Source organism: Eucyclogobius newberryi, unplaced genomic scaffold (assembly GCF_026437365.1).
Source record: "Eucyclogobius newberryi isolate DKJ021-1_F unplaced genomic scaffold, fEucNew1.0.hap1 SCAF_20, whole genome shotgun sequence".
In the NCBI taxonomy this organism is placed as follows: Eukaryota; Metazoa; Chordata; class Actinopteri; order Gobiiformes; family Gobiidae; genus Eucyclogobius; species Eucyclogobius newberryi.
In genome coordinates this window covers 18,398,494-18,423,832 of record NW_027315835.1, presented here as the reverse complement: position 1 = coordinate 18,423,832, position 25,339 = coordinate 18,398,494, and the positions used below count along the sequence as shown (strand labels likewise).

The 25,339-nt window shown below is 42.0% G+C and overlaps 3 protein-coding genes across 3 annotated transcripts in view; all 3 read left to right on the top strand.

Annotated features, from left to right (window-relative positions):
* The first annotated feature begins 296 nt into the window (after positions 1–296).
* Positions 297–4,728, top strand: stub1 (STIP1 homology and U-Box containing protein 1). The gene is made up of 8 exons (XM_072456012.1): positions 297–424; positions 1,057–1,284; positions 1,400–1,598; positions 1,833–1,998; positions 2,079–2,154; positions 2,259–2,315; positions 2,459–2,575; positions 2,646–4,728. The coding sequence occupies exons 2-8, from the start codon at positions 1,171–1,173 to the stop codon at positions 2,769–2,771; spliced, it is 855 nt and encodes a 284-aa protein (XP_072312113.1). The 5' UTR covers positions 297–424; positions 1,057–1,170; the 3' UTR covers positions 2,772–4,728.
* A 1,122-nt stretch (positions 4,729–5,850) lies between these two features.
* On the top strand, positions 5,851–7,204 carry crp1 (C-reactive protein 1). The gene is made up of 3 exons (XM_072456407.1): positions 5,851–5,975; positions 6,048–6,111; positions 6,183–7,204. Exons 1-3 carry the CDS (start codon positions 5,973–5,975, stop codon positions 6,791–6,793), a joined length of 678 nt encoding a protein of 225 aa, XP_072312508.1. The 5' UTR covers positions 5,851–5,972; the 3' UTR covers positions 6,794–7,204.
* Positions 7,205–23,490: 16,286 nt separating this feature from the next.
* Positions 23,491–25,339, top strand: part of prr35 (proline rich 35) — a 2,677-nt gene continuing 828 nt past the window's right edge. Inside the window, exons 1-2 of the mRNA XM_072456580.1 lie at positions 23,491–24,968; positions 25,051–25,339. The exon at positions 25,051–25,339 is cut by the window's right edge and continues 828 nt beyond it. Coding sequence (XP_072312681.1) covers positions 23,596–24,968; positions 25,051–25,339 — 1,662 coding nt within the window. The 5' untranslated portion in view covers positions 23,491–23,595. The remainder of the gene's footprint in view (positions 24,969–25,050) is intronic.

Genomic DNA, 25,339 nt, shown 5'->3' with positions numbered 1-25,339 from the left:
TCCCTCTGTGGCTTTACAAACTAAGTGGCCTGCTCCATGTCCAAGTATATTAGAAACCATTTTTGCCTGCCCTAGAGCGCCCTCTGCTGGTACACTGACTTTCACTATAATTCACTCCAGTTTGATTTATATAATCCAAACAATTTAAATTAATCATATCATTTGACAACAGGGTAAAATACACAGTTGAACAGGTTAAGTCACTATTCCATATTTATGTTAGATTTTTTATTGGATCGATTTGGTTGTGATTGCTTTTTACACTGGTCCTGTCGGCTTCCATAGCTTGTGCGTAAGACGTCAGTACAACAACAACCTGTTATGACTGCTCTGCTGAGGGAATAAAACGTTTATTCATCAAGACTTATTTTACAATTTAAAGCACAATTTCACCGCCTTTACATGTGAATACCTCTTTGCAAAGGTGAGACCGAACACCACCACCGTATACGTCAAACCAACATTTAAGCTAATATCGTTCATTTTCAGTCAAAAACGGCCAAATACCAAGCTAACCTAGCATTAGCATATTTTTTCGTGGTGGCCCAGCGTCATCGATTTAAGTAAAATCTAAATTTTCAGGTCAGTTCTATGATATTTCTTCACCTTCAGTGTCTACTGTTTGTGATCTGGTGTCGTTAGATTAGTTTGTCTGTACTGCCAACATTATTATTATTGTGGTCAGAGTCTAGCATGCTAGTTTAGCAAGAGATCAGCCACCTCCATTTCTAGTTATATTTAGTTGACAGGTCGGGTGCTGTGCTTCATGAATATTTGTATTGATAAAAAGTAGTTTTCATGGATATACTTGTCATGGGTGCGGTGCAATTACTCCCCTGTCATCGTGCCATCCTTTGACATGTACATATCACTTCGTCTAAGGCCAGATTCTATTTTAATACATGTTAACTCAGAACTGCTAACGCCCTCTTTTCATCTTGTGTTATTTGACAGACGTACTTAAAAGAACTGCGGCTTAGACGCGCATCGCAGGTGCATTGCGGTGATAGACATAATCGAAGACATGACTTCACACACATTGTCTCTGTCCCACAGCCACATATCTTGGAGAGACGGGCTATTCCTAACCCAGTCTGTTAGCAAGCCGAAGAGACGGGGAACAGGATAGGGAAGCAGGGCGAAACGGGCCCCGCGGAGCCGGTGGTGAAGATGGCTGGCAGCCCGGAGAAGAGTTCAACCGCGCAGGAGCTGAAAGAGCAGGGGAACAGACTGTTCCTCTGCCGCAAGTACCAAGAGGCTGCAACATGCTACAGCAAAGCTATAGTGAGTATGGACACACCAAAGGACAAGTACAAGTCCTCTTTGAAGGCTGAGGGCATAATTGGTTGTGATTTTAATGAGAGTTTAAGGTGTTTTTCTACTGTGTTTCCCTTATCAGAATCGTAATCCCTCGGTGGCAGTGTACTACACTAACAGAGCACTTTGCCATGTGAAACTGCAGCAGTATGACAAAGCTTTGGCAGACTGTAAACACGCTCTGGAACTAGACAGTCAGTCAGTCAAGGCACATTTTTTTCTGGGCCAATGTCACTTGGAGCTTGAAAACTATGATGAGGCTATTGGAAACCTGCAAAAAGGTCAGAATCTTAATTTTTTTTGTCATATGAAGCCAGTAAAACATGTTTATGATGTGTATATATATATATATATATATATATATTATATTATATTATATTATATATATATATATATATTATATTATATTATATTATATTATAATATATATATATATATATATATATATATATATATATATATATATATATATATATATATATATATTTTTTTTTTTTTTTTTTAAATGCGTCTAGCTTATAACTTGGCTAAAGAACAAAGGTTGAATTTCGGAGATGACATTCCAAGTGCTCTGCGCATTGCCAAAAAGAAACGCTGGAACAACATTGAAGAGAAGAGAATCAATCAGGAGAATGAGCTGCACGCTTATCTGACTAAACTAATTTTAGCTGAGAAGGAAAGGTGCGCCCCGCCTCATCAAACAATTGACACTGACACAATTAGACCATGTATTTCAAATGTTTTTTATGCTCCCTTCACAGAGAAATGGATGAATTCAAGAAAAAACAGGATGATAATCAAAATGGAAGTGATGCGACTAAAATTGCTACAAAGCATGTAGGTCTTCATAACATTTACAAATATGTAAAATATTCTGTTATATAGTCATTTCTCATATATATATATATATATATATCTTTCTTTTTTAAATCATTTTTTAGGATAAGTACCAAATGGACATGGATGAACTCTTCTCTCAAGTGGATGACAAGAGAAAAGTATAGTATTATAGAAGTATTTTGAATTTAACTAGAACATTGAGTAGTTTCATTACTAATAGTTGTTCAGAATCAGGAATGGTAAATGGAGCAAATCAATGCAGTAAACAAAACGAGTGAAGCTTATTTGTTGTCTGTTGCAGAAACGGGAGATCCCAGATTACCTATGTGGTAAAATCAGTTTTGAGTTGATGAGGGAGCCCTGCATCACACCCAGTGGAATCACCTACGATCGCAAGGACATCGAGGAGCACTTACAGGTTAACACCCACATTGTAAACTGAGCTATTAATGTCACAATCTAACATGTAACACTCTATATTTGTTCAGCGAGTGGGCCATTTTGACCCTGTCACCAGGAGTCCACTCACCCAGGACCAGCTCATTCCTAACCTGGCCATGAAGGAAGTGATCGATGCCTTTATCCAGGAGAATGGCTGGGTGGAGGACTACTGAAGATCTCATCCTCAAACCGTCAACATGAGCCTGGACTAACCAAGACTAGAGTGCAGAGTGCAGACTACAGATCACTCTGACTGGATATTATATTTACACAATCAAGAGAAGTCACACCTTGGATTATTATATAGAAGCTGTACGTCTCTCCACATATGACCTTTGCTGTTTACGAGCTGGTTGTCCACATCTCTCGCTGTTCTCTTCTGAACTGTTCTTTCTTAGCCCTGTCTTATACATTGACTCTCATAAGGGCCCTCTGACTCTTGTTGTTTCTTAGTGCCACAATTCTTACGAAGACTTTGCACGGCAGTGTTACACAGATGCCCACAGTATGCACAGCACACGCAATGGGAGCAGGCCCAAATGTAATTATCGTGAACGTTTGTCCATTTACTCCACACATGTGGTATCAAAAACTGCAAACATATTTATCACATACAACAAGTGATGCAATTTGAAGGCCAAGAAGAAAACATTTTGTGTTTCCAGTAACCCGACCTAGCTGGATTTCAAAATAAAGAAAACCCAACCTTAAACATTTGATCACATATTTACTGGCCCTATGTTTCGAGAATGTCAAATTGTGAGAGCAAATCCAAAAGCTGCGGGAAAAAAATAATCTGTGGGGATCGTAAGATATGAAAATCGCAGAACTTTTGATGTTTGCAGATGCTTTATTTGGACAGCGTGCAGACTGGCTGCCATGGCGGGGGCAATATGCACCTCTGGTGTTTCAGCGGTGAAGTTAAGCTATTCCTTTTATTGTCCACACATGGGGAAATTTCATTGTTGCAACGCAGGTAGATACAGAGGAAAAGGACAGATAACTTATAGGAAGTTTAAAAAACAACACTCTTAATAGAAGAACTCTTATAAACAATTTATTTTGCGTGACTGTTGAAAAGTGCTCACATCAAGTGACAATAACAAAAATTGAGAACGTAGAGCTCACCGAACACGCGAGCAACAGCTAACGCACATTGAGGTGAAAAATGACCACAAAAAGTAATTACTAAAAATTTGTCAGCTAATGGCTCTTTTCCTGTGGTTGGACTAGTATAGATGTAGACAACTATTTCATTCAATATCTGCACACCAATAAGGCCACTTAAATGCAAAGCGTTCACTTCTGAGAAAAGAAAACTCTGCAAAACCTGTGCGAGGATTTTAAAATATTTTTAAAAAGAAAAATCCGACTGACCTACCTGGATTTTTTTTCAATGTTATTGGAAACACACTATTTTTTTTTTTGGCCTGAATGCCCATCAGCCAAATTCTCAAGGCTCACAGTCAACCAGTTCCCTTCTCTGCCTCAAGATGGGGCTACAAAATTAATGTTGCCAATTGTTTCCACAGACCCAATATAACGCTAAAAGGCCAGTCCATCTCACACCATGAAACAGACAAGTTAACAAACTGAATGTATACATGTTTTAAATTGAATATACTGTTGTGCTTACGAAATATGCTGGATAGTAATTGAATTTGAGCACTGGAAGGAAATGCCGGGTTTACAATCCCCTGAAAAGCTTGTTTTGTCGATGAAAGTGAACATATTTGATGTCTAAATATTGCCTTTTACCTGACAGTAATCACTCACAGGACAATTTATTTGAAAAAAAAGATAGTTATTCCCACCATTTCGTTGTGTTACTTTATAAAACAATCCACTCTTTTGGTGAAATACAAGGGTTTACGGTTCCCACAATGCTGGAAGGAGCATTTATTCTCCGTACCTCAACCCAGGTTCTGTGTGCTGTTCTGCTTTTCTTGTAATGAATTGACTGATCTTATTTTGATTGTGTCTATGGTGAATAAGGCTGTTGGTTCACTGTAAGATGGAGGCAATGTATATAATTTGCTTGTGTATTGTGAAATTTAAATTCTTGACAAAATAGGGTTCCTTTTCTCTAGCGTGAGAAACTGTATTAAATGTAGATATGTCAATAACAAATTCCTGCTTTGGGTTTCATTGGTCCTCATTAAACTAAAATAACATTTGTTTTGGTGTGATTTAAACAAAGATAGTAATTAGAATGAATTTACAAATTAAAAACAAAATTTGTCGTATTTACATGGATGGTTCAAAGTTATCAATTAAATCCTACAAAAACAGTGATGAATTTTTACAGCAAATTATTAATTCAAACGTATTGATGGACAACCCTTCCTCTGGGAAAAAGATTTAGATTATAGGTTTGTTTTCATAAATTACATTATAGGGGAAGATGGCAAACTATTGGAATATGAACATGTAATTGGAATCTATGGGAACATTTGTTCCCCCCATGCATATAATCAGTTAATTGCTGCTTTAAATGGCATGGAAGGAAATAAACAGTGAAAAGACAAAGTTATTTGCATGCCAACCTTCAATAAAACAATAATCATTTATATTTAAAAAATAACTTACTGATAATTATTCCATATCAAAATAGATTTTTCAAAATTAAATTACTATACTATTTTCTACCCACAAAGAAAATGATTCAAATTTGAGGCCTTGAGGAATGTGATAAGTGTTGTTTTTGTTTTATTGGCCATTTATTTGGGTGTTGTCAGGCATTTTGGTGTGAAATGCAAAAAAACACTTCCAAAATGTCAATGTTGATGTAGAATTATGTCCCCTGGCAATAATTTTACGGTTTGTTTGAGAAACAAAATACAACGATATATTAAATTCGATTTTTCTTCTAGTGAAAAATGTATTTTCATTTGACAGATTTGATCATTTTGTAAAACATTATCATAATTTAGAAGAACTTTGTGTCCAATCGGTTATAAATTAATTTAGGTATTAAAGGGACTGCCAAGAAATGGTTTTGGTTTGTCGGTCGGTCTGTTGTAAGGTTCTGTTGTAAGGTCTATTTATGTGTGTCAAAAGGATAGTTAATTGATAAATAACAGATAGCTTTCAATATATCCTTATCAATATTGTGAAGGAAATAAGAACAATAATGATTATTATTAACAAATGTTTTATGGATCGTAAACATTTTGATAAAGAGTAGACGAGTCTGACAAGGCCACAATCTATTCTGGTCCAAAAGAAAGACACATACATAGAGGAGGACAACTGTGTTCCCCGTAACAGTGAGTCTATTGTGATCATGTCCACTGAAGAGCTGACGTTTGACTGGTGCTACGAGGGAAGAGCGCTGAGCACGGGACGAGAGGCAGGAACACAGCAACAACAACATGGTAAGGGCACATTTTTCAGTGTGGACATTTAACAGTTTTTGTTTTGAGAATTATCCTCATTTGTGTCTCCAGAGTTCTCCTGTTCTTCAGCTCTTTGTGTTGGCTTTGTGTTTGACATACAATAGAGCTACGCAAGGTAACATACAGGACTAACATTTGTTAATTAAGTTGTAAATTCTAAACTATGTTTGTTCCTTATTCTGCCAGTGGGCCTTAGTGACAAAGTGCTGATTTTCCCATATGAGACAGACTTCAGTTATGTGGCCCTCGTCCCTCAGAAGGATTTGGCTCTGAGGGCCTTCACTCTGTGCATGCGTGTGGCCACAGAGCTGCCAGAAGAGCGGCAGATCATCCTGTTTGCCTATCGCACTCCTGACTACGATGAGCTCAATGTGTGGCGTGAGAAGGATGGACGCATTTCTTTTTACATGAGCGGCGACGGGGCCTTCTTTCACCTGCCCCATCTGGGCACTTTCCGCTCCAGCCTCTGCCTCACCTGGGAGTCCCGCACCGGCCTGGCAGCCTTCTGGTTTGAAAGTAAACGCAGCACATACCAGGTGTACAAACCGGGGCACACCATCCGACCTAAAGGATCAGTGCTATTGGGACAGGACCCTGACAAACACTTGGGGGGTCTGGAGGCAATGCAGAGCTTTGTGGGCGAGATCACTGACCTGAACATGTGGGACTATGTTCTGTCCAGAAGTATGATCCAGGCCTGGCACTACAGGCACAAGATCCCAAAGGGAAACATCTTTGACTGGGCCTCCGTCAGCTATGAGCTCAGTGGGAATGTGATGGTGGTAGAAGATGACTGACAGGAGCCTGTATCCAGAGCCCGGGGAGACCAGGCTGTGGAGATCTGTGTAGGACTCATCATAATATGCTTTATTATCTTCATCAAATTATGCGCTTTCATATGTTAACTTCAGTCCAACAAGGAAACATATGAATAAATATGGAACTGGAACTGCACAAAATACCACCACCATTACTAATGTTACTTACTAAATGAAAGACGTTTATCAAATGTATCAATAATAATTTCAAATTTCAGTTGTTTTAAATGCATATATACATTCCTTAGAGAGTCTTTTAAGAATCACAATTGTAGTTCTAATTTTAAGAATGTTGCCTCTAACTCAACTCTGTTAAGGAATTGAATCAATTTGAAATGATGTAACAATGGTTTTGGGTCTGAAATAAAATTAAGCAGTCTGAATTAAAAATGGTGTTTGTTATTGGAGTAAAGTGCTCTTCTTTGAACTGTGGCCGTTCCCTTTTTAACATAATCATCCCCCCATAACACGTTTGGAAAGAATTATTTAATTCACTTCTCCTCATTATTTAAGTATACAGAATTGTAAGCACACCAAGCCTCTTCTGAATTATGCCCTTTGTCCTGTGATGTTGTAGCAACGTAAAAGGCAGATTTCTTGTAATGAGGGCAGCAGCCATAATGAGATGGATGTGTTACATGTTACTTCCACAAACCAAGTCATATGGAACTGCTACACTAACAAATGCCCCTGAGAAGGAGCTGAGGGTCAAATGTTGTCCATCCAAGTGTAACACAACAGCCCTGACTTCCTCTTCTCGTTGTGACCTCCTTGCACAAAACACAGAAGTTTTTCCTCCACAGTGCATCCAGGCGCTCCCTTGAGGCTGAGAAACTGCGTGTGTTTCTGAGGGAAAATCACCGTCGGCTCTCTCTGGCAGCAGCAGCTAAATGAGGGGAAGCGAAGGCAGGGCCGATGAGTTCTGACTGCGGGTCAGCAGCCAAATGTTCCACCTTCTTGGATGTTCGAATGCATCAATCGCAGTGCCCACTGACTGTGTGGTAACACCTTTGCAGACCATCTGCCCCGGCCTCGGCTTCTGAGCCCTCAAGTTCACAAACACACTCCAAGTTTCCTGCATCCTTGTGTTTATCTCCTGTGTACTGGCAATTCCTCTAGCTATGGAGGTTGGGCAGAAACAAAGACATTTTTAAGTTTGTCCAAATAAAAGCTATTTGTAACTGAGCTCATTGTGCAAAAAAATTGGCCTGTTTATTTTATGGTACATTTTGTGTTTTCTGATGGTTTTGACACACACACACACACACACACACACACACACACACACACACACCAGAATAGAGTAATTATAATTAAGCAATTATATAGTGTCCTTCATCCCCAGTCTTTACACAGGTTGCCATCACCAGATTTGATCCTTGTGCTTGGGATGCTCAGATCACTGCTCAGTCAGTGGAAAATCCTTCCCCTGTGCATTGCATGTATAATCCCAGAGCACAAACAGTTGCGGGTCTGCTTGTCCCGCTCGCGGACAGGGCCGGCAGTCTGCGGGCCTACCAGATCTGCATATTGGCCCATGGTGCTTGAAGGCGCTCACTGTGTATGTGTGGTGCATGTGGAGCTGGTGAAATGTCTTCCACGCGAGAGGACATAGACGGCAAGAGGAGCCACGCGTGAGGCGGCTGGGGCAGACAGAAGGCGGGCCGTTCTGGATTCCTTCGAGCAACTCCAAATAGATTTCCAGGCAAAACGTATTTGCATATGCAAGACAGTGCTATGAGCAATCTGAGAGAGCCGTGTGAGGCATGTGCACTGAACAGATGGGTCATTTTTTAGAGCTTTCTTGCAGAAATGTCAGCCCATTAAAGTAAGATCTTAGCCACGATTGCACTGACCTTTGGGAAGAGGTCAATCCATTTGGGTCAATGTTGGTCAATAAAATCTGTTAAGAAATACATATCTATAATCTATTATCTATCATCTATCATCTATCATCTATCATCTATCATCTATCATCTATCATCTATCATCTATCATCTATCATCTATCATCTATAATACACACACACACACACACACACACACAAACACACACACACACACACACACACACACGTGTGTGTGTTTATTCAAGTTTTGTGCTCAGCCGATGTTGTACTCCACAAAAGCTTTATAACTCTTGATTTCTTTGACATTGGAATTTTGTTGTCACAAATCATCCATGGTTAAATAGGAAGTGAACAGTATATAGCTGCCTACTCTTTAACCCTGCCACTGTCCCTCTCTGAGCTTGTGGTGCGGCAGTGTGGGCACTGGTCCTCCCCTCTGGGCTGTATGAAAAATTCACCAGGTCGTCCCATTAGAGTCAGTCCGAATCAGGGCTCAGGCGTTTCAGCAAACCCATGCATGACACGTTTATCACTCGAGACTAAGCAGCGCAAATGTTATGTTTAGTAAACAGCAAATCACAGCAGATGCACAGTGTCCAAGCACACTAGGTTCAGGCCTGTGCACTGAAAGGTAAATGTATTCACACACAGAGACACGCGCGGGTCACAAGTCCCGGCCGATAAAGGCAGATGGAGCGTACCCTTTTCATGTGAGTTTTTCACACTGAGGGTGAGAGTCCTGACCTTTACTCAGTCCATGTGTCACCGAGGTGAAACCTTCAGGCAGAGCCACACCGTCTACCTCCAACAGAACTGGACAATGCAACAACAGACAAAACACTATGGATATTGTTAGAGAGGCATGTCGAAAAAAAATACTTAAACTAGTTTTAATTAAATTGTAAAAACAAAAATAATATTGCAAATTGACTTCAAATAAACAAATCATCTCAGACTTTATTTTATACATAAAATGGTAAATCAAGTCGAAATATTAAAATTTGTCTTCAGTGCTGTATGCCTTACTGCACAATTAAATTACACACATTGTTTATATCCATGTGCAATATAATATAATTAAGATTAACATGTACTGTATATATGCCTTAAATAGTTATCATAGATTTTCGGGGAGAATGTACAGTATTTCACTTAAGCCTTATCTAAGCCTCTTGGAATCTCTTGTAGACTCAACAAAGTCAACAATAAGAAGGAGATGAACTGATAAGTGTTTGGGGGAGTGTGGGGAGGTTATAAAATATATCCTTTTTTGGATTTGAGTCTAAATCAGATGAATATGTTTTCCCTATCTGCCCTGACTATAACTGGAACACACGCGCCTTAAAGAGTGAAGTGAGCCTGGTGTGCTTGTGGTTTTTCGAGCTCGCCCCTGGGCTGCTGTGTGTGTGAACATATGAGCCCCGCCACAGCGAGAGGAGGGACTGCTGATTAAATATTACAGCCCTCTAAATGGATGGAGATTAGCCTCTGTGGGAATGTTAGGGCTTAATTTACCCCCCGGCCAAAAGCGTGTGTGGAGTGGTGAGCGGCGCAGCAGGGGATGTTTGACACGAGGTGCTGTGCAAATGCACTACACCTATCTCACAGAGGGTCAGTCTACAATGTCCTGTGGTTTTTCAGCATCAGTGTTGGAGGTTATTCTGTTTTAGGCCCGAGTAAAAAGCGTGTATGGCAATTACGGCTGCGTAGAAGTATCAAAAAATGTACTACAAGGCTAAGGATCAGCTGATTGTACGACCTAAATTTAAGTTTAATTCACTAATACAAAGCATAGGGTAGAAAAGCTACAGATGACTTTGATACCCTGGATCTAGTATTTTAATGTAGTCTCTTTAGTCTATGAAATCATGAAATGTATTTTTGAGATTTAGTGTTAAATATGAACTGTAAATGTTTTCATGTTGTATATTTTCTTTTTAAAATGCCATTAAAAAAATAATCATCTGACTTGAGCTGACAGTCTCTCCCTGGGGCTCAGACTCCTCTGCAAAAATATTTCTCAGCATGAAAAATAAAAATAAACCAAACTCTGAACCTCTGAAAATGTTTTACAAGCACACTTTGGCAATGTTAAGAGATGACATTTACCTCAATATTTTTAACACAGCTATGGTATGTAAAATATAATTGTATTAAATTCACAGCCTCAAGTGGTAATTTTAATGGCCATTTGTTTTCTGTGTTGTGTTATGCTATGTCAGCGCACAGCGTAAATAATTGAGGACATGGTTTTGTTGTTCACCACATTTAATGCTTTTAGGAGCAAGAGAGTGTTTTGAGGTCTTTGCATGAAAAGCCTACACTTTATTATTCATAACCACATGACTTATGGTGCAGAGGCATCTCTTTAATCACCTTAGCATCTTATCGGCACACTTCTGGATGAACTTGACACACAGATGTTTTCTCAGAGTCAGAGCGTCAGATGTAGCACTGCGAGGTCTTTATTCTCTTCATTTTCCTCTCATAATGGACAAACATTCATCAAAAACACTGCACATATGTGTGGAGCATCCACAGACAATAAGCAACCCAAATGCGCACACACAGACACACAAGCACTGTGCCACTGGGCAGGGACTAGCCTGAAAGATTGAAAGCAATTAAAACTATCATCTGCAGTGGCTCTGGGCAGGCCCGTGGCTGCGAGGGGGAGCTGCCAGAGTGCATCAGGCTCTCAGTCTCAGCAACGCACCACGACATGAGAGAGGCCCTCTCTTCACACACACACACCAAACACAGTGGCCACGGCACACTGTACTTAACCAAACAAACACCACAGCACAGGATGCTGGCGTGACCTTTCACCTCATCAGTTTATTAAAGTTTATTTCCGGAAAATCTGTGGTGGAACTGAGCTGTGGACAGGCGCTTCATAATGGCCTGCCCTACAGCAGCAGCTACCTATATCTCTCCAGAGATAAGTAAGGAAGAAGATGAAAAGTTTTATCCACCATGCAATCACACAAGAAGATTGTGCAAGACGCCTTCGGTGCCGGGATAAATGCTTATTTTATATGTATATGTGGCCCAGAGAGTGTGCTGAGCCTTGGGTGCAGGTGCTGTTAAAAACAGAGGAAGTAGATATTGTTGGGTAAATACTTGAGTGGTTTGGGATGTTTTAGAGATGCGTGCACAGACACACTGAGCGCTCATCAGTCTCATCTCATTAGGAAAAGTGCTGTAACTCGGAGCTGTTTGTCCAAACTTGGAGCAGTTTACCTGTGTTCAGATCCTTGGGAATGGTGGCTGTCTGGCTCTGCCTGGACTGGCCCTTAACAAGTCTCCTCAGGACAACCACACCACCATTATCCAGTGGAGCTACTGTTTCACCCTCCTGCTCCTCTCTCTCTGCCCGCTCTCTCCGATCAGCTCCCGACCTGTCACTCTCACTTAGTGTCTACATTAGCACCGGTGCTTGCCTCATCCTGGTTCTCTTCAGCACTCCTCGACTCTACCTCCCCGTGGTGCGTTTGAATACATATCTCCGATATTCAGTCCCAACTTAATTTGACAGGCCCCTGTTTTGTCAGTCTGACAGGCCTATAGCAAGACACTAATAGGCCACAGAGACCACCAGCAAAGCACCAGCCAAGGAGCGCCCTGCGGTGCCAGTCCCCATCAGCCTCCATGTCTCTCTGGGCCATGAACGCAGCCGAGAGGGGGAGAGGGTCAGAAGTGCGCTGGACAGACAGTAGTGCTGTCACACCAGTCCACAGCAGGCTGGACCAGGCCTCAGTACTGACAACCATCACCGCTCTTCCACTACCCCCCTGTCCCGCCAGAACAGCGCACACACAAAAGAGGGTAAAAAGAGCAGCCATCAGGGGCTTCAGGGGATGTAATGACTGCGTCTGCCACTCACAAACGCCACCACAGTCATCATAAAGATGACAGCTGATAGGAAATTAACCCAACACTGTTTGTTTTTCTGATGGAGCCTCAGCGGGGCAGCGGGGCTGAGGTGTGGGGGCAGGTCTAGCCTTCAGGACCGATACTGTCCAGAGGATCAAAACCTGTTTGCTTTTGATAGTGTTTAATTGGTGACTAGTGGAGCTTGTAAGTCAAGCTAGCCTAAATTTGAAGAATTGGTCTTTTGTCTGCCTCAAAGCAGCTGACCACAAAGACTCAGGTCAAAGTCAACACATTTGTGTGTATTTTTTTTAACCAAAAATGAAACCATTGGCCATTACCAGTATCAGGAGAAGTGTGGCAGTGGACTCACACAGAAGATTTCTGTAAAAAGCATTTTGACACTGGGATATCTTTATGAAACTTCAGTCGATTTACTGTGTTATTAGGCCCGAGCGCCACAAGCTGGCGAGAGGCCTATTAATCTCGTAAGGCCGTGCGAAGCACGGCTGCGAAAGTGCGCTCGCCCACTTCCAAACACTCACTAACGCACTCCTCCACTCATGCACGCCCCGTGCATACTAATTAGTTGTAGGAAAATGGAACATTACCGTTGTAAACGGGCGAAGCCCGTGCAAAAGTTCGCACTAAACGAGCACTTTACATTGGGATGACGACCGCGGTCGTCATCCCCATATAAAGCACTCATTTGCGCTAAGTAGCTCACGAATACGTTCCCCATCTCTTGCATGTTCCGTGCATATAAGCATGTAAGGCAAAAATTGAACATTATTACTGTATAGAGGGCCAAAAACACAAAGTGGGCGGAGCCCACTCAAAATTAACGAAAGTACCCGTCAGTGACCAGGGGCCCACACCATGAGGTAGGAAAGCGCGAGCGCTTTCCGAAAATGTATAGTTTATGATATTTGAAAAATGGGAAACATTGTTTTCGCATCGGAATATTATTCTTTCTTCTTCTCGGGACCAACCCCCCTATTTTTCACCCAGTGAACATTGACGAAAAGTCACAAAAATTTGCACGCCTCTAAAAATCGTGCCTCTCTACATTCTGGCTATTTCCCTTTTCTAAAATTAAAAAAATTGGCGCGTCAGCGCCCCCAAATGTACCAAAAATGCATTGAGAGATGGGAAATGACCCAAAAAAAATCTGATCGTAGAATCATGAAATTTGGCGCCGAGGTAGATGGTGACAAGAGAAGTAAAAAATATTATTACGGCAACGCCGTCCGCCCAACCAAATGTCGGCCATATTGCTTCAAAAATGGCTAAACATGACTTCGGAGTTTTTCCAAACGTCGTACTTTTACGAACTCCTCGCAGGGCGTTGGCCCTAAAAAGCTGAAATTTGGTGAAAATGCTACTGAGGAGTGGGACATCAAAAGTTATCCAAATTACATTGATACCTCTCACGGTCTCTGTGCGGCGAAGCCGCAAACTGTAGCTAGAATTTCAGAAATCTCCCATATTTAAAATTTCTGCCGTTTGCGCAGATAAAGTCCGAATTGCGTCAAATTAGAATCAGTTGTTAAACTCTTTGCCCTAAACCTACTTGAAGTGAAATAAATTCATTTGGCGCCACAGCGCCCCCTACAGATTTTATATGGAGGTTAAATGTTTAGTTTTGCGAAATTATATGAAATTTGACACACAACTCAATTTTAGCATCCCCATCAAAAAAGTCAATGACTCATGTCATAATTGTTATGGCGTTGCCGTAACGATGACCGAAACCTTTCATGTTATTCCAATGGGGAAATCGCCAGAACATGTTTACACTTTAGACTTTCACAAACTCCTCCCAGGGCGTTAGACATATTAACCTGAAATTTGGTGAGACTCATCTTCAAGACCATCAAAAGTTATCCACATTTTCATTCAAAGAGTCACGGTGTCTGTGCGGCAAAGCCGCACATTTTGCCAAGAATTCAAAATAAAATTGCTTTTTGATGGTAAAACAAAGGGGAGAAGATGTGACAGCGTCACAGATTCAGCAGTAGGCGTAATAAAAGGACAATTGGGGCGCGTTAGCGCCCCCTCCTCTTGCGGCGTGGCGGCGGTGTGGCGGCGGTGTGGCGGCGGCGTGGCGGCGGCGTGGCGAGGGCCGATCATTGCCGCTTGCGGCTATATTTATGATTATTCTTGTTGTCACTTTAAGTCGATGTCACAGCTCCTTTATTTAACCATTTACCATTCAGTTAAAGATTTTCAGTGCTGGGACCGGGCCCAGAGACAGGAGGTCTGTTAAGGGGGACTCCTGGGGTCTCCTCTTTGTGAATTATTAAGGTTTACTAATACTTCATAAATCCCCTCTTTGTCCTGTCCATTACCAGCCTGTCACATCATCTCGTAGTAGCTAGACTGACTCACTGGCTTCATCTAAATGACAGAAGTTAAACTGTGTTCCAGAGGAGTAGGGGGATGGAGGAGGGGGGCAGCAGAGAGCAAGTAGGCCCCAGGGCTCCATGATCAGAGTGGATTGACATCAGTCTGTGTACATGTCACTGCTACTTTTTATCGTCTTACATTATCTCCACAATGTAATGTACACATTTAAAGATACCTCACAGTCTTTATGGTGTCTTGTTTTCCTCATTCTTTCTTCTTTACAAAGTCCTCATGCATGTACACTACCAGCTCAGTCCAAGACCCCCTCCCCTCTCTACCTCCCCCTAAATACTCAACCTTGCCTGAGTGCGTGCCTGGCGGACTCTCTCTGCGGTCTCGACAGCCGAGCTGGTCATTGCCCCGAGCGCTGAGGAGCTGTCGCCTCTCGTTAGTGTCGCCGTGACGACCCCAAGTCCTGCCTGCTCCTTGATTAGAGAGAGGTGGATGAGGAGTGTGTCTATGTTACTATATATGAGTGGGAGGAGGCCTGCAGAGCTGCTTGAAAGATCACTGATTTGGTCAATTGGTTTCTTAGCTCCATCCCACAGAAGGTCACTCATGACTCATCTGTCACTGTATAAACAGTATCTGTCAAATATACAACCTTTTATAATAAGTGAACTGTTCAACTTGATATAATTTCATAAAAAGGTATTTAAACAAATATGTATTAATATATGTACTTTTGGGGACCTTCATATTGCAAATGTATGTTTTACAACATCAAGTTAAAGTCCCTGCTCATTCAAACACCACTGTTGACAGTCGAAGACACAAGGACTTGCCCCACAAAGGGATGATGCAATTTAAATGGGACAAAAAAAACAACATAGCTGCTAGCTAGCTAGTTGAGATGCATTTTAGAGAGAGTCCTAAGTAATTCAGAAAAGTCTGGTGAAGATGTATGGACTTGGAGAAAAAAACAGGAGCACCTTTTGCATCACAAACTTATCACCGGAGACTAGTGCAACAAAGCCTCCAAAACATTAAGTTTATGCAAACAAGCAAATGAAACACTTCAATCTGTAATGATTATGGTACTACTAAGACTAAAATCAAACTACTAAAACTACTGAAATAGAAGCACTACTGCTAAAGTAAATGGTGTCGACTGACCTTGTAAGAAGTGTTGACTGAAGGCTGGCCAGGTCAGTGAGTCGGTTACCCTGAGGGAGCCATAAACACACTGTCTGATTTCACTTGTACATATATGCCCTGCCCACGGCACAGCTGTCCATCTCTGGACAATTTCTCTGCCCAAAGGGAGGACTGACTGGACCTTGTGCACACACTGTCCATCTGCCTGTCTTTCACTGGCCTCACAGGCCCCTCAACTACTCAACTCTATTCTGGAAAAACCTTCCGCTTTTTGGCTAACCTCCCCAAAAAACAATCAATTGAAATCAAAATAGTGATTTAGGCTAGCGTTAGCTAATCATACTGCCTGAACAAATAATATAACCTTCAATCAAACTTAATTTGTAACTGAGAAAGGGGTTATCATCTATTGTAGTATGTGAGACACAGTGCAGTGTATAATCTATAGCTATCTTACATCTCAAACCTTTCCTCTGAATCTCTGGTAGTAATTGTACTAGCCTCTGATCCTGCGGTGCAAGCGTTAGAGAAAATGGGTGAGATAGACAGCCCCAGAGAGACAGACAGCAAGTGAGAGAGGAACAAGACTCGCCCCCTAGCTATAGCTTCCTGACTTGTTTATTTGCTAACTGGGTGGGAGGGAGGGTGTTGGCTGGGGCAGAGAGTGAACATATGGTTTGCTAAAACATGGACTTGTAGTTGAGGAGGCCGAGGCACCCTAAGGGATGGAGCTGACGGCTTTGGTCGCTGTCTGCCTCAATTTCTCCCGCTTGGACAGCCAGAGCTCCAACAGCTTTCTCCTGTAGTTTTCAGCTCAATGTGGCCTAACATTCATTATTTTAGCCCTTTAAAGCACCTTCCGTTGTAATAATAATAATGCAACATTCAACCACAGAGCCACTGCTCAATCTGTAAACTTCAATAAAGATACAAAAACTGATCATTACGCTGAATTAGACACAACCGATGCTCTGCACCCGGGTTCATATACAGATGAATTTTGATAGTTCTGAATTAAGGCTTGTTTAGTGGTTGTAGAATATAATAGCAATACCACCTTTTTCAGTAATCAAAGATGCACTTGAATTAATGACCGAATAACAGGAACAATGACCAAGAACATGGATATGTTTTTGGTAACAGACTTTAGCATTGCCAGCTGCTGTGGCGCAAAGGATTGTGGAGAAACCACTGCAGCTCTGCACCACATATCAGTGTAGCAGAAGAGATCGACAGTTGAAGTCAGTTAGACCCTGGAGGGCAGTGTGTATATGGACACAGTCACTCCGGGATCAGAGCGCTAATGTACACACATGGGTTGCATTGATGAAAAACATATGCATGGACAGCACACTTTCCCTGTGGGTCAGTGAGTTAATATGCACAGACTTACACAGATTTGGTGACTACAATTGTTTAGAGACTCACACGTGCATGCGCCTGTGCACAAAAGCACCCCGAAGGTCAGCGATGTGATGGACAGGAGTCTTGATCGCCTCTGACAGAATTGGCTGCTTCCTTTCAATTCCACTTCCTCTTCCCCCATCAGGTGACACCCACAGGTGCCTTGGCAGCAGCGACCCCACCTCCTGCGGCTGCATTGGGGGGCAGCTGTGGATACAAGAGATTTAGAGACTGAGACGATGAGTGAAAGCCATCAGGCGAAGCACCAGCTGCTTCTTGTCACTGACCCTTACACTTCTCTGTACACCATACACACCAACCCTTGTGTATAATAAACAGGGAATGATAGGCCTCAGCTGGGGCTTATTCCAAATGAATACCTCTGTCACAAGCTCCTCACGCCTGTGATTCAGTGCCACCTCTCCATGACTGATGTTTTCCTACAAAGCAAGGCTCAGTGAAGGGCAGAGATGTCTGGAGAGAAGACTCCTAAAGTCATAATGCCAGTTAGAACTGAACTTTGACATATGCCCTTTTCAGACATCCATCCAGCTCACTTTGGAGGCAGCATTTTCAACTTGGAATGTGGCCAGTGCTCATCCAGCTTCAATCTGTGTAATCATAAGCGCTCATTTAAGTGTAAAACTCAAAATGTCTCATTGAGTGCTTCCAGCTCTGTTCCCTCTTGTGTTGCTACAGATGATAAGTCAGGAGAAGACCTTATTCTTTGTTTTGTTTGGTCACTAGACAGAAACAGCAGCGGATCTAGAACAAACTGACTTAGTTTCAAAGGCATTATGCTTCCATTAACTCCAATTATTTAAAGGCGTAATGGACGATTTTTCACCGATTTGAGAACTCAAGCGTAAGTGCGCATGCGCACTCCCCCTCGTGCGGAAGCAGAGAAAAGTCTTGTGGCTTCACGTGCGTTTGTTTATTAGCGCGACGGATCGCATCGCATCTCTCGTTTCCATAGATTTTCGTCTCTTCTGAGCCAGCTTGAACTGTCTTTCTCTGTCTTAATTTTGTCCCGGGGAACTATATTATGATAGATCCATGCGCTTAGACACGGAAACGTGCTGCTCTCCTGGGGACGAGCCGACGAGGCTGCAGGTGAACAGAAGGTGCGTTCTATGATTGATACGTGGCAGGACTAATTGGCCACGAGGAAATGAGACTCAGATTTGGCGCCAAAAAATCGTCCATTACGCCTTTAATGTGCCTCAAATTAGGGTGCAAACATTTTAAATTAGGGGATGATACTTTTACACCGCAGCAGACCAGGACCAGCACAGGAAGAATATAGAAGGTAGAAGATGTTTAGAAGTTCCCTGTTATTGGTAAGAAACATTTTGTATGATTATTCTACATTCTACAATGAAAGAATGAAAAACTGAACAATGAAAACTGATGTCTTTTAGATGCTTTATGGGCAAAAAGGCTGCTGGAAGAAATTGTACAGAGTAGGAAGAGTTGGTACTTACTGTCCCTTTAAATTTAGTACATTTAAAATAAATAAATAAAATAAATGTGTACGGAATATAATTCATGCTAGAGTCTCTTACTGAAACTAACAAACATTTTAATATGTAAATAATGATTTTGGATTAAAATCATCTCATGAATGAAGGTGGCATCAATCCCATACAACAGCAGCTCATGGCGGCAGTGAAATTCAGTGAAGTCAATTTTAATGTAAAAAATATTGAGAGGAGAATGAAAAGAAATATTATGTTTTAAATCTATCACATACTAAAGATGCGGTAAAGAAGACAAAAATCTAAATGCATCAAGAAAGTTTAAATTCCACTTTTTGAGAAATAACAAAAAAGAACGGGTTGTTTTGTAGCCTTAGTGTGTTTATAAAGCCTGCAATGGCTTCAGGAGTTGTTCTCTTTGAAAATGAAGTGAAGGAGGGAAACAGTGGAGCGGTGGTGAATAATTGATTGTGGCTGAGAGCGATATAAGTTTAGTTAATGTGCCCAGCAGCACAGGCTAAGAGTGGAGCTGTTAGCCATTCCACCTCAGGCCTAAAACTCAGGAGCAGACACTGAGGTTAAAGGTGGTTTAGTTGACGCTTGTGCAACCCATAAATCTTTCTTTTCTTAAACTATAGTCCATATTGTTGGGCGCGTGTGTGTTCTCCCTTAATTTGCATGGCACAGGGAGTGCGTCTTTGCGTTTTCCTTGGGAGGCATGAGCACAGCTGGGTCTGGCTGGTAGCAGTGTTGTTGCAGCCCTCCGGTTCCTTTCTCTGAGTGGTAATAGAGTGCTCCTGTCAGCCTCCCCAGATGCTGCTCCATAAGGACCCTCACTACTCTCACAAGACTTCTGTGTTGGAGTTTGGGCCAATGCACTGACGTTTTTTAATCTCCACCTTTTCCTCTGAAGGCAAACAAGTCAGTTAGAATATGGAAATCAAATGTTATGGCAATTTTAGTTTGAGCTGATGAATTCAATAAGGAAATGGAAACAAAGAGTCATCAGGGATCAAAACATAACTTTGAGCCTTTATAAGGAGGCCATTGGTTTGGTGTTGAATGTTAGATGTTTCAGATAGATAGCGAGTACTTCAAACAAGCCATTTTGCTAAAACAATACATCTCTTTCTATTTAATCTAATCTACTGTACTTTAGTTGAGTTTCTTTACTTTTGATGCAGACAAACAAGGACAGAGAGTGAACTAAACAAAACATTGTTTTAAATGAAAGATCAACTTGCTTAGCTTATGGTATTTTTGTTCATGTATTGCTTCAGTTTTCTTTACAAATAAAACTAAAATGAATCAGACTTTGTAGTGCAGAATAGCACCACTAAGTGGCTAAAGATCTATGAAGAAGGCTCCCTTGGCACCAAACACTCGAGCAGATACTGACACAGTCTCCCAAGAGTCCTAATAGTATTATAGTCTCTTAGAAAAAACTGACATCATCATCTCCCCTGTGCCTCTAATATGTGGGGAGTCCTCCTGCACTTCCTTCTCAGTGCAGTAGTGACTCCTGTCATTCCTCCTGATTTACCAGACATTCTCTTTTCCTCCTGTCACATTTGGTACAGATGGTTAGGCTCTATGGAGTGGCTTGTCAGTCTCCATTTGGCCTCCTCGGTGTGACAGCGGGCCTGATGGCTCGTGAAGGGCCCCCGACTTTCTCAGCACACGGACACTGACATTTCTCAAAGGGGCTGGCATGCTTCCCACCCAACCAGAGGAGGGAGACCGGGAACCTAGAGTTGACCCACAGCCTGCCACAGGCACAAGGAGCACAGCTAGAAGGGATGGACGGATTAGGATGGAAATACAGATTTGCAGATGGATGGTAAAAATAGGTACAAGAATAAGAGAAGACATCACCCCCTTATTTGTAAAGTATGACAATTATAATGTATCGCAAAATTCAAAACACAAACTTTGTTCAAATATAAATTATCTTTTCTCCTGTACAACTTTAATATTTCAATTCTATTGGCACACAAAGGGCATCAGATCATTTCAGGGGGAAAGTAGCTGACAATTTAAATTGCAAGCTGTATCAAATAAATATATAAACTGTACAACTATTTAACTGTAAGTTTAAAAATGTGACTAAATGCTACTTTACTACGAGACAAATGAGGCAATGGGGAGCACACGATTATTCAGCAGTCCCTCTGTAAGTAAGTCCACTATCATTGTTAACCTCATCAGTATGAAGTACATATACTGTATGTAATCTACATATACATAAAAAGCAAATACGTAAATATTCTAAATGGTAACTGAAAAACTACTACAACCAAAAAAAAAAAAAAAAAGAGTCATCTGAATTCATTAAATATCCACCGTAACTGGCCCAAGTAACATCAGCTAATTCAGAATTGTGTCACACCCAAACTGCTCTTCAGGGATTCAGTAGCGACCAGTGCTATAAGTTGCTCCAGTGCACCCTGACTGAAGGTAGGGAGCACATTTGCCTGAATCTGGGGGGAGCAGAGAGGAGCAGAGGGGAGCAGGGGGGAGCAGGGGGGAGCTGCTGTATGTAGTGCCTCCGGGCTCTGCTCCCAGTCAGTATATATCCAGCACGCACTGAGCTGCGCTCCCATTTGAGCGGGACAGAGTCAGCGTGGCCTCAGCGCACACAGCCTCAGCAGGACAGCCACACAGGACCCCTGCGACTTAGGTATGTTACACGCATTTAAATATATTAGAGTGTCTTTGCATCTGATGATTATTTATAAAATGATTGCTTTTTATGGAACTAAACCAATTGTAACTTAGCCCTACAAAATAATAAATAATTATTCGACTGGCATTTACGGTAGCATAACAGTAACTTTGTAATCGTAAATGCATGATTAATTATATTGTTATTTCATCTTTTACTTATTATGAAATAATCTGTGCAGATATTTCAAATTGTGTGCGTAATCTTTTCCATTTACAAACAATTAAAGTTTGAATGTGCCCGTTTCTACCTATTGTGTTTTATGATCAATTTTAAATGAACAGACATCAACATAAAAAACAATTTTGTTTATAAAGATTTATTTTATATTATTTATTTCCTTTTTCAGAATTCAGAAACACATCACCATCATAAAGAGGACTGTCATCTATTGGATGAGGTAAAACTTGAATTTTTCTTTTTCTTGATATTATGTTGTTATCATTGCATTATTTTATCAAACTTAAATGAACTTCTAAATACTGTAAATGTAATTGCCTGCGATTGTTAAACTGTAAATAAATTATAGACTGTCCGATAAACTGCAGGTTGTCACAGCGTTTAGGGCGAGCACCTCTTTAATTGTGACAGTAGATGTTCAAGCGGTTATTGGCTTGTTTGATCATCACCCCTAAAAGCTCAAAACAAGACCGCAGGGTTTGGATATGGGGCAGTGAGGGGGGCAGAGTGCACACTCGCAGTCAAGAGGCGCGTGGATACCAAAGCCCTGAGAGGGAAAGATCAACTGTAAAAATGATTTTTATTGATTGACTCGTAGTTGCAGCTGTTAGGCCCCATTATGAGCTTAAAGCCTGGGTCAGGGCCCTGAGGCAGACAAGTGAGCCAATCAAACAAGCGACCACTAACGGGGCAATACTGAAGATCCAATTGGGAGCGCAAACGGGAAACGCCTGCCATTCGATGTTAGAGTCACCAAGCCTTTCATCGTCAGCTTTCATGTGCCGGCTTAGAGGCTTGTGCTGCCCTGCGACATGACGGGCCACCAGTCGCCAGGCTCGGCTTCAATCAAACACTCAAACTTGAAAAAAAGTAACTAAAAACTGTAATAATCCCAAGACGTCTAGGCGTCCTAATAATTGAAATGGTTTAGGATTAAAAACTAAATAGCAGTCTCAAAGATGACATTAAAGGTCGCTTCAGGGCTCACCCATGTCCCAAGTAAGAAAATTTTGCAGTTTTTGTAATTTACTCACGGAAAAAAGAGAGATTAATGTATTTTAATGTATTAATACACTTTAGATAAAAACAAATAAATAAGAAAAATGGCGTGCATTTTGAAACCATATCTCCTGACATTTTGTTGGCTGCAGCTGCTGACTTATAAAAACAGATTTATTATTATTATTATTATTATTATCATTATTATTTACATCATCAAATCAATCAAATCCAGCATATATATGAGCATATATTATGGTAACAGAACAGTTGAACTTATGCACATTGTCCTGACCCAGATCCCAGTCCTGGCACTAATGACGCCCTTTAGGCATTACAGCGTTCCCTCATTAGTAAAATACAGGCATTAAGCCCCCAACTCTGACCCTACATTTGTCTGTCTTTGGTCCGTGTCAGAGAGTCTAAACTCAGGTGTCAAGTCAGTCAGTTTGTGCCCGTCCCGCACAGGCTCCGCACATACAGTTCTGTAACAAATACTCTAGGTAAGTGCAGTAAGAAAGGAGCAGAGCGGGCCTCCCTCTAATTAGATCCGTAATCTGTAGAATCCTGAACATTTTTTTTTAATTTTCTTGTCTACAATATATGTCATTTTTGTCATTTTTTAATTTGAAAACAACTTTTGTTTGTGTTTTACAGGTTGTGAACACAGAAGAAAATGCCATTTTCTTTCACCAAACTCAAATAAGCAAACACATTTTTAAAGTGACATCAACGATTCAAAGCTTTTTAACACTGAGAACCAAAGATGTCTAAGGACGACACTTGTAAAGTTTCATCCGCCAGCAAACACAAGGAACGGAAACCCAAGAAGCCTCACTATATTCCCCGTCCCTGGGGCAAACCGTACAACTACAAATGTTTCCAGTGCCCCTTCACCTGTATGGAGAAGTCTCACCTCTACAACCACATGAAGTACAGTCTGTGTAAGAACTCTCTGTCGCTGCTTATCGAGTCGGACTGGCCCTATAAAAAAGGAAACATCCTGCATCCAGACCAGCTCCGCTCGTTTCAACACGGTCTCCACAACACCTCCAAGGATGAACTCGAGGTAACAAGGAGGGAAAAAGGGAGACCGAAGCAAAGGAGCATTCAGGAGGAGGAGGCAGAAGACAAAGAGCCCCAGGACCCCGAGGAGGATGAGGAGGGAGGTCAGAGTGACGGAGGTGAAGTCGCAGGTGTAACCAAAGAAAAACCTAGTAACAACAAAGGGGAAACCACAGAAAGCCGGAAAATCAAACAGTCTGAGTCAGATATGCTGATGGCCGACATGCTCTCTCTCGAAGACCAGCTTCTACGGGCACGCTCTGTGGAAGTGGAAGCCCAGCTGAAACACTACAAACTGTCCAAGACATGTCTATCTGCCCCTGGGCTTCTCTCAGAGCAGTGGAGGCTGCTAGCGTCCAGCCACACCAAAGCTAAAGCCGAACCCAGAGTGAGCAGTTCAATCCCGTGTTACCCCCCTCCGCCTAATTTGGTGGATTACCAGGACCCCACTGGGCTAAATCTGTCGGTGCTTGGGGTGGGGTATCCCATCAGCCCCAGCCTTTTCTCATATGTGAATTCAGCTATGCCCACAGCGGCGAGCAGTCTGACAGCCCAGAACCAGCTAGCCCAACTTCCCTTCCTGGCATCGGCTGCTCAGCTGATGCACCCTGCATCGAGCACACACGCTGCAGCCGAAAGAGCTTTACTCCCACCTCGACTCTACTACCCCTTTCTCTATGAGCACACTTTTGGCCAGAGCGAGTCTAGTAAAACACTTAAGACATCCACTAATAATGTAGAAGGAAATGTATTGTCAGGGTTTCAGCCAAAAGTAAATCTGTGGAAAGTCCCAGCGGTGCGGCCCACGACAGCAGCAGTCCCGCCTGCAGGCTGGGGTTCACCTCAAAGAGACTCCTCTGAACAAAGCTTCAGAGTACAAGGAGACAAACAGCAGATAACAGCCAAGGAGGGGAAAGCCATGTGGGGACTGAAAAGGACTAGTGCTTTTCTGGGGAACTTGGAGGCCCCGGTGGAAAAGAAGTCGAATGTGGGCTTCACCGTTGACCTTCTGAAGAACATCCAGACGACGTCAAGCCTCAACATGATGGCAGATACGTTTCTCTCACATAAAAAGTAAGTTTTAATAAGTTATGTAAAATTAAAATAAACAATTGTAGTAAAATGAATAACAAATGATTGTTTTTGTCTCTTTAAGTTTACAGGACGCACCACATGAAGGACAACATCTTGACTCATGGTACAAAGACGCTCTCACTAGTGAAACCTCCTCTCATTCTGCTGCTGGTGGGCCCAACGTCCAAGACTCTTCACGTTCAGCGACCGAAGGATCGTCCGAGTCTGTGGCCGCGCTCCTCACTGACCTCTCCAAGGCTCTGCAGGATTACCAGGAGGCCGAGCACAAGATTTCCCACATGGAGACCGAAGACCTACCGGCCCAACGCCACCTCTGGGAGCACCTCAGCAAAATCCGCAGCGAGCTCTCC